Below are 9,905 nucleotides of genomic sequence, written 5' to 3' on the forward strand. Positions count from 1 at the left end.
CTGACATGTGCAAAACTTTGCAAATAACTCTTAATTTTTGCAGCAAAAGAATTAGCCTTTTTTAACGTCTCGATAAAATGTAATATTTCCATGTGTTAGTTTGTTTTGATGAACAAAGAGATTTTAAATTATGCTTCACAATGGAGGCAAGGTTTTCGAACTATTTTACCTCTTATTTGTAAAGGCCGCCTTCAACTGTTTGCAGAAATTTAGATAAACTTCAAGATAAAGTTTGCATCAATGCACCTCTGGTCTTTTAGTAAGGGGCATTTTCACCCGGTAATTTACTACTACAATGAGAAGTTATAGTATGTGTTCAAAGTTCAACGCCTTTCTCATCTATTTAGAAATATCATGTTAAATTATTAACAAGCAAGTGAATATTGTATACTCTGACATTTATATTGTTATATTTATTAATTTATAACGAGTTATAACCAAAATATACACTCTTTTTTGCTAAAACAAGTTTTTTTCAAATAAACTGTTTAAAAACTGTTTAAACAAACCCTTTAAAAAAACAATAAAAAACACAAACAGTGCTGATAAACTTAGTGCCCAAATCATTCAATTTCAGTGTTAGCCACTGAATTAAAAATTGCCAGTCCGTTTCGTAGTCTCTTTACAGCATGTTAATGAAAAAGAACACGTTTGCCATCAGCATCACCATTGCTCCATTTAATTTGATGCCAGAAGATGTTATGATAACTATAACAAAACATTCTAATGCTATAGCTAATCAGTCTGATACTCAGAAAGTAATAATTTAAAGTTTCAAATGGTTCAAGGAAAAGTTTCGGGTCCTGTCACAATTACATATCGTTAGTTAAATTAAAAAAATGCCTTGAACACGCTTTCATTCGAAACATTAAAGCATGAAAAGCTTTTAAACACAATCTAGCAAATATATTTTGTAAAAAAAAACCTACATGAAATGCCATCAACATACCTGGAACGCATGGCAATGTCTGATTAATCTTTTTTATCGCGCCATGGGTGAAGGTAGTGGTTATATATAAATATTGATTTATTGGCAAGGTGATGTTGGTGCTAAAATCAATGATCGTTGTCATGTTTGCGTTCGTTGGACTGCAGTTTGCCTTTGTGCTGAACGTATAACAAAACAACCTTGATTTCTCTGTGTAACTTGTGTTTGTGAAAATTTTCATGTTTGGATACAACGAAGCGATGAGGGTGTGCTCTGTTGGTTCGTATATCTTCACATCCGCAATATATCGTCTTTCTGGAGTAACGTCAATGGTGGCTAGGGATCTGCATTCAAATGTTTTGGCAGTAACACCTATATAAAAACTCGAAATGTGGTTACATGCATTTTTTGCTATTGGAGAATTGTTTCAATCATTTCTCTTTCGGTTTTGATTATCAATCGAATATCAAACCTTTGAAAAATAGTTGAAAATGTTGGAAAGACCAAGTTAGAGAGATTTCCCGTGTGAGAAGTTTGATAAGAAAAACTCCACCAATCAAACAAATATCAAATTACACATGATAAAAATATAAAAAAGGCTTTTTGCCTCCTTTTTTTTCAAAAACTTAGAAATTTTGAACCTACTCACAGAGATCTCATCAAAACCGCAAGAATTCTCGTAAAAAGGATAAACAAAAATAAAATACAAAGAGGCAAGATATACAAGAAAGAGATATAAGAGATACAAGAAAGTAAGGCATTAAAAAAACCTGAATTTAGAAGTGCTGTCCAACACAAATACCAAAGCTTGGACTCCATTCCTGACTTGTTCGTCTTGTAGTAAACAAGAAAGTACAAAATTACTTTAATCTGTATCCTTACATTGACTTAGTGCTAATTAATGGTACACCATCATTGAATTATTTATATAATGTATCAAATACTGTGAAAGGAAAACTTTAAATTTTAATTAACAATCTTGCTGAGAAATTCAATTGCATATTCTGTCTGTTCTACCTCCCTTTCAAATCAGGATAAAAACAAAACCCATTGAACACTTGAACAACTTAAGGACTTGTTTTCTACAAATATAAAAATCCAATAGTAACCGAGAGCGTTTTGTAACCGAAAAGAATTCCTAAGAACGAGGTTGGCGCATGCGCATTGATTAGTAAACTGTATCACCTACACGGATATGACGTAATTAAATACTGAAAAAGCCAATAGAAAGACGGATTTAAATATGAAATTTATCATGCCTGAGGAATTCCGGGGCCGACACGCAAAAATTTGAAAGAATAGAATGCAACTTACTCGGTACGACCTAATTCATGATAAGAAGTTTTATGCATATATTGAGCACCGAGTCATTAAAATAGAGTGCATATATAGCATTGAACACATTAAGACTGAGGAGATGAGACACTAAGCATTGACAAATTCACATTGCAATTTTAAAATATCCCTTTACACGACAATGTTAATCTCACAAATAGTATTTAATTCTTAGATCGTAATGATTGTGATACAAATACTTCCAGTGGAAGTTCTGTAAGCACGCTCTTTCAATTAAGCAACATTTCCAGTTGAGGAAGTTCTGTAATACACGCATCGTGTATTAGGTTGAATAGTTGGTAAACTGTGTAAAGTTTAACAGTAATTCCAAGTTACCAAAAATGTTTTTTGTCCCAATATGGACCGCGAATTCTGATCGGTTGCGTGATATTGCCATGTGATATTGCTAAAGAGACAAAGTAAAAAGAACCGTAATAAAATCATATTAAAATTATATTAATACGGAGAGTGTGTCTGTGTGTTTGTAACAGGCAAAGTGGATGTGTTCATGTTCCCTTGTATAGCCGAAAAACTTATGTCTTTTTTGTAATTTTTCTGACGTTACAGCGCGACGTCAATATCACTACCTTAACGTCAACACCTTACTTTAAATTAATGAAGCAATTCCAACGCGTGGGTAATTAGATAACTCCAATTTGGGTAAGATGCCCAAACCTGGGTCTTCGAATCCATTTCGGAATGGACGGGTTGATGACGTCTTTAACAAACCTTTAAACCACAATATCTCTGCAACCGTTTGTCAAAGATACATGATCCTATACATTTTCTTGATCAACGTTTCAAGAGTTAAACGATAAAGGCGACAGGTATAAAAATTTCTAAAATGAATTTTTTTTGTATTTGCGGGTCTTTGCTGACTTCAGCAAAATTATTAATCTGCGATATCTCCTTAGGCGTTCGTCGAGGACATATGATCCTGTACATTATTTTGATCATTGTTTCAACCTCTACACATTACAGACAAAAAATAAATTAAATTTCGCCAATTTTCTTGGGGGATCTGCACTGCTGACGTCAGCAGAAAATCTGAAATAACATATTTTCCATTGTTTTTTTGCCCAAGTGGATTTTTCCTTATGGGCTAGTAAAATATTCTTTTTATTTGCTTATTTGCGGGACGCATTCTCAAGATCTCATTGTCCCTAATCTAAATGGACATTTTTTACTATTGTTACCGCAGTAAAACTGCGTGTTGTTAAAGATATTATGCCCTCGCAACAAAATTGCTAACCTCAGGAAATTTTTTTCATGCTAGGTAATGCGTGTTAGGAAAGTTACTTATGCCACGAACTTCACAATTATTCTTTTAAACAAGCTTAATGGAATATTACCTTAATTAGTCTTATCAAAAGGTCTTTATTTAATTTTATTGCTGTGTCTGTTCTCCAACAACTCTCATTTTCGTCATCAATTACAAACGTTGTTATGTAAGGGTAAAGGGTTGCGGAATCTTCTTTTAATTTTCAACTTTTTTGTCCCACTTTTTGGGTGTAAACAGAAAATAAACAATCCTATTTATTCGTTGGTGTAGATTTTTGTATGTTTCAGTTTTTTGTGAATTAGTCGTGTACTTTTTCAAAACGTTTCTCATGAACACGTGCGACTAAAAATGGCAGACAAAGCAACATAAGGTAAATTTGAGGTTGCTAAAAATAATTGTTATATTGACCTATTATACTAACGTCTCCACCACGCGCAAACTAAATCTAAAACACATCATCAATTATTCCTGTGTTTGTTCTTTTTCGTGTTACTAAAATTGCGTGGCATGAAGAACTCACTGGGAGTTGACAATCTTCCATGCTTACGTTAGCATCTTTCACAGCACGTCTTCATATTTTCAAAACTCAATATCACCTAAAAATACATCGCTTTATATCTATATTATAATACCCGCATACGTCTGTCCGTCTATCCGTCCGTCTGTCACGCAAAATGGTAGCTTAGCTGCACAGGTAGCGAGACGCACGCAATGCGCTATAAAAAGGACGGGCGAATCCTTGGATATTTCCACGGGTTAACGACTATATTATAGAATACATAAGATTCTGTCAAAGCCGCGGAGATGAATTTAGGCCATGTTCTTTTGAAATTGGATGAATTTATTAGGTCGATCAATTTGGAGAAAGTCTCTGACGCATACGAAGCGGAATTTCTAAAAATAATCTACCCACTTGCTGATTGCAGGAAACGAGCCACAGAAACAAATGATTTTATTTATTTATTTTGCAAATATTTATACAGGATTGTCAATTCAGATTATATACAAGTATCTACATGAGTAGTAGAAGGAGCCGTTCAATACAACTCTCATAAAAAATATCATACAGAATTTTGTTTGTGACGTCACAGCTGTTCATCACACCTCATCACGACAAAATCCGCTGATCATCAGCAAAAATCCGCTGATCATCAACGCGTGCGCATTAACACAAAAAATCAGCTGATCATCAACGCAGCAAGGCTCAGCATATTGACCATCGCTCATCATCAACGTAGGAGAAGGTGATCCTATTGACCACCCCACAAAGTTAAATCATGTACGCAAAGAGAAGATGAGTTGGTTCAAGCATAGTTCAAGTACATATCAGGCCTATTCAAAACGCAAGCTCTGTGGAACAGGGCTGTTGAAAATAAGCCCTACAAGCTTATATATGTGCCATATTGGTTCAAATACGCAACATAGAAGATCAAAACACAGGACATGTGCAACAAGGCTGTGGGAGAGAAGGCCTATATGTTAGAGTATGTGCCGGATCTTTTCAAAAAGCAAAACATATGCAACAAGGCTGTTGAGGAGGATCGCTTGATGCTCGAATTTGTACCATACCGCTTCAAGACACAGGACATGTGCAACAAAGCTGTTGAATGGCATGGCTGTCATGACTACGATTTTTGCACCTGCGGACGAAGTCTCATACCGCGTTCGTACCGCAATATTTTGCGATACCTCTTGACAAGTCGCCCTTTTCCTGAGAAACAGGACAGGGTGTGAGGTTAAAAAAGGGTATCTTAATGGGTGTTTTTAAAAGCTCAATGTACCGAGGTACAATGTCTTTACAAAACAGAGTGTATAAACTTAGGTAATTTTCGTCTTGCCGAGAGCCTTGAAATTCCTTATCAATTTTGGCAATGTCTATCATTTATTGCTTTACAAGCCCATTTCGGAGGTATTAGGGAACGCTTGTACCAGCCCTGCTTGATCGCGTAGTCATCGAATAAAATCGTTCCCGAATACCTACGTTTTTCGCCATGTCTGTACCACTCTTTAACGTCCTCATGTACCTAGACCAAGTCACGGCATTTTGCTTTTTTGACATCCCTTTGAACGAAAATGTCGTACCCTTTTTTCCGTCAACGAAGTAGCACTTGGCAGTCAGGGCAGCCATCCGAAATTCTATAAATTCTAACTTGAATAGCCCTCCTGTTCGACTCGGGTAGTTATCATTGACGAGCCAGTTTTCACGTCCTTGTCGTACTCGTCAAGCAATTCGGGCAAACGACATCCCGCACTTCTTCCTCAGAGATGTTAAAATAGGCACTGTTAGTGTCCATGTAGATGTACTTCGTAGATGAACCACGTACTTGTACAGAAAATCATAGTAAAATTCGAGCATGCGCAACTAAGGGAGTTGATCTACTGCGATACCACACTTGTAGGCTCTATCGATACTACACTTGTGTTTTCCCCTTCTCAGCTCATACACATTTCCAATATTTTCAAGGTCCTCGAGGTATGGACTTCGGAGGGGTGCATCAACCTCCTTTTCATCCCTCGTAAACGTAGCATCTGCATGTCTCGCTAAGTCTTCAATCATCTTGCCGTAAAAGCTGTTGCCTTTTAACTTGGTCGTATCCCCTGTAATACGTTTATTAGGATCTTTATCGGCCTGTCGTCGTGCCCTGGCAATCTCCTCAGGAAACCATGCAAATTTCTTACCCAGAATGTACTTGAGGAACTGGTGAAAAGCAGTCACTTTCAGCCCATTGTCAAGCTACCATTTCAACAAAGGTGCAAGATCTTTTCTGATTTTAGCAAACCTAGAAGCTTACGCGCACCCGTAACACGCTTGCGCCCCGTATTTTTCAAGTACTCGTGCATATGCTAGAGAATTTGACCACAAACAGGGGAATTTGTCACGGAGATTTTTAGGTACCTCGATATCGAACTGTGCAAAGCTGAAGAGCGATCCATCTAGCACACCTCGCGTTAGTATCTCGACATTGATTTCTGATGATGGTGTAGTCACCTTGATCAGCTTTTCCTTCCCACAGGGAAAGTCTTGCATCAGGTTACTCGGGTAGAATATATTTACATCGTACCCTAGAATGGTCTTGCACTTGTGGGGTCCTTTATACACTTGAAATCTGATACCCTACACGTCTATTTCATGGTATCCACAGAATACGCAAAAGGTCGTAGGCCTCATTCCTCGTACATTTTTCATATGCTTTACGTACCTCTTTGCAGGCCTTACAAGTCTTGCTATAGTAAGAGTCTTCGCACTTGTGCCTACAAGGTTCACCTGGAGCATATAGCTCCAACTTGGGGTTCAGCCGTAGGGTTTGTTCAACTCGTAGCGCATCGATACATCTGGAATACTTACCGCATTCTTCAAAATGTCTATCTCGTCATTGTAATACTCCAACCTCGTTTTTTCCACAGCTTCAATGAACGGTGCCACATCAGATAGATTGTACTCGCGCAGCCAGTCCATCATGGTTACGCAGCCTTGTCTGCAAAACTCAGCGCAGAAGGTCTTGTACTCTTCGCAAGAGGGCATGTTTTTCCCACTTAGACGACTATAAAAATCCTCGTGCGCCACAGCGCATGTCAAAGTCGTCAGGCTTCGAGTACATTCTCTCGACCTCTTTCACAATGAAGGCACGCCTCTTTTCCAGCTCCTCCACAAACTGTTTAACAAAGACCTTGGGATTTTCGTGCTCAATGAATGTTGGTTATTCAAATTATCAGCAATACCAACACTGACGGGAACATGTATTGCATGTTAGATCAGAGGTTTGGTGGTAATATAAGGGTGATAGGAGAGCTTCAAAGTCAAATACAATATGATGGGGATAGGGTTTGAATTCCTTCTAAAAGTACCTCTTGATTTTGGTTGGTTTCTCAAATTCCTAGGCTGTGATGAGGTTGCACCCCTTTTCCAATATCATCCTTTCCTTAGACAGGATTGCACTATAACGAGTCTTGTCCGCTTTGGTTCTCTCGGACAGACAGGGACATCCGTGCCACTCACAACCGTTGTACTCGTAAACGGTCTTTGAAATAGGCTCATAGCCGTCCACTTCCCATTCTTTTTTACCATCACGGATAACACGTTCACAACCATGCCCACAGAGTGCATGATGGATATGTCTTCCGGTTTTGTTTGACATGTATTCGTTCCATTTTGAGACATCGTAGCTAAAACCCTCATCATAAAAGACATTCTTCCCTCTGCCTGGTATACGTTTGACCTCCCCCCCCCCCTTTGCAGATAATCGTCGTCTGGAGCCCCCTCATTCGTTCCTCTTATGCCGCGTGATATTCCAGGCCTTGTTAAAAACTCGGCTACAAACCTTGCATTCCCAGTGTTTGGTTACCCTATCTAAATCCTTGATGTAAAAACAGTGGCCATCCAACATACCCATATTGATAATGTCTAAACCCTTTTTGTACTGCTTTTACCCATAGACGAGTCGCCATAATGCTTGTTCCTCGTTTTACGTTGACCCTATCTCTTACCGCTAAGTACCTCCGGAAACATAAGTTGTCCGTTCGTTCTTCTTTTCCATCCAAGGCGTAAATGTACCTATTTTTCCGCAACCAACCCGGGAGAGGGCCGCATCCCAAAGGGTTTAGGCGTACTTATCACCTTGATCTGTACGTGATCAAAGACAAATTTCCCTCATATGCTCCTAGGGTCTCAGTGGTCCTGGCCAATGGTAAATAACCCTTACTCCAGAACTCGCCATTGTCTAAATAAAGACGTTTCATCTCGCATTCTTCAAGGAAGGCTTCGATTTCCACCATGCCTGATAGCGACATGGAGCTCTTGGTTTTGTGGTTATCAAGCACGCCACCTCCACCCTTGTAAATATCACAGCTGAAGCTGTACACAACCCTAACGCGCATTTCTATGCGGGGTTCAAGTTATTCCATAATTGTGTTTGTTAGGGGGCTATTTAAATGGTTTTTGAACCGCCATTTTTGACTATACTTCCATCTTCCAGCATTTGTACATCGTCTTCAACACCCTGATGTTCAATGTCCTCCGTATAATCTTCCCTTGTCTTCTCTTCGATTTCGTCGTGAAGCGTTGTCCCTCTCTAAATTTTTTCCTTTGCTTTGTTCTGGTAGAAGGCAACAGTATCCCGCGCACTCTGTAGTCGATCAACAAGAGCGTTGCGAGTTGCTGCCACTGGTGCAGACACGGTGCTATATAGTTTGTTGATGGCATTCTTAAACCAACCCATCTCCTTTCTTATACACAGATTTCAAGCCTTTCTGCGCATGCGTTGATGATCAGCGGATTTTTGCTGATGATCAGCAGATTTTGTCGTGATGAGATGTGATGAACAGCTGTGACGTCACAAACAAAATTCTGTATGATATTTTTTATGAGAGTTTGACCGTGATTTTAAAAAACACTGTATTAAACGGCTCCCTACTACTACTACATGTACAATTCTGTTGTCGATATAGACCCTGTAGGGAGGAATGCCTTTGGCGACTGAAAACAGAAGGAAAAATATTCTTAGAAGTTTATGAAAATCGCGGAAGTATGTGAAAAATGTTATATTAAATTGATTACAGGTAAAAAGAGCACCAGTAACATTCTTATTTTTCCTTACCTTAGAACATTCTGAAAAATTAGAGCATGTTGGATATTGGGGAAGTAAACATCAACAAATATCAGGAAAAGTCGTCGCTGATTGGGTGGAACATACAGCTGGTCCTATGGATCCTATATTGGGTTTGTAATGAATCCAACCGCAGGTAAAATTCTTAACAAAACATTTGAATAATTAACGAAAAATTTAACGTTCTTTGTGAATTCCATACTGATTGACACTTTCTTTCTTGACGGCTCTACAATAACATTCAGTGGGTGTTGCCCCGCCCATTCTACGACTGCTTCTTTTAAACCAATGTAGCCAACTCCACTCTTTCTTAGTAACATGAATTTTACTAAGGCTATACCAAGCATCGAACCTTAAGTTAGCGTCTATTCCGGATAATAGAACGACAAATAGAATCTCTAGATGCACTGTTTAAAAATAAAAGCTATACAACGTCTTTAAACTCCAGGATTCGTTGAAACAGACAGTATATCATGTATATATAATTACTTATTTGACAATGACAGTTTCGCATACCATGTTGCAGCTAATGATGCATTCGGTTATCTTCGCATCTTTCACGACATTGGGCCTGGTTATGGCTAACTTAACAAAAAGAGGTCAAAAAAAGTAATATTTTCGCCATTTAACTCTTTGGACATTGCTTTTGGTCGACAGCCATTAAAGATTATGAAAAGAAGAGTTCGACTAACACTAAAGAAAAATTAAAATTTAAATGCGCTCTTTAGGCAATGTGCGGAGAGGAACTAAGTTCGTT

At 38.3% G+C, this 9,905-nt stretch overlaps 1 protein-coding gene across 1 annotated transcript; it reads right to left on the bottom strand.

Annotated features, from left to right (window-relative positions):
* Positions 1-391: 391 nt before the first annotated feature.
* On the bottom strand, positions 392-1,797 carry LOC130635485 (uncharacterized). The gene is made up of 3 exons (XM_057444820.1): positions 1,699-1,797; positions 950-1,300; positions 392-708 (listed from the first exon to the last, which is right to left on the bottom strand). Exons 1-3 carry the CDS (start codon positions 1,745-1,747, stop codon positions 623-625), a joined length of 486 nt encoding a protein of 161 aa, XP_057300803.1. The 5' UTR covers positions 1,748-1,797; the 3' UTR covers positions 392-622.
* Positions 1,798-9,905: the final 8,108 nt, after the last annotated feature.

The sequence above is a fragment of the Hydractinia symbiolongicarpus genome, chromosome 3, assembly GCF_029227915.1.
Source record: "Hydractinia symbiolongicarpus strain clone_291-10 chromosome 3, HSymV2.1, whole genome shotgun sequence".
Classification (NCBI taxonomy): domain Eukaryota; kingdom Metazoa; phylum Cnidaria; class Hydrozoa; order Anthoathecata; family Hydractiniidae; genus Hydractinia; species Hydractinia symbiolongicarpus.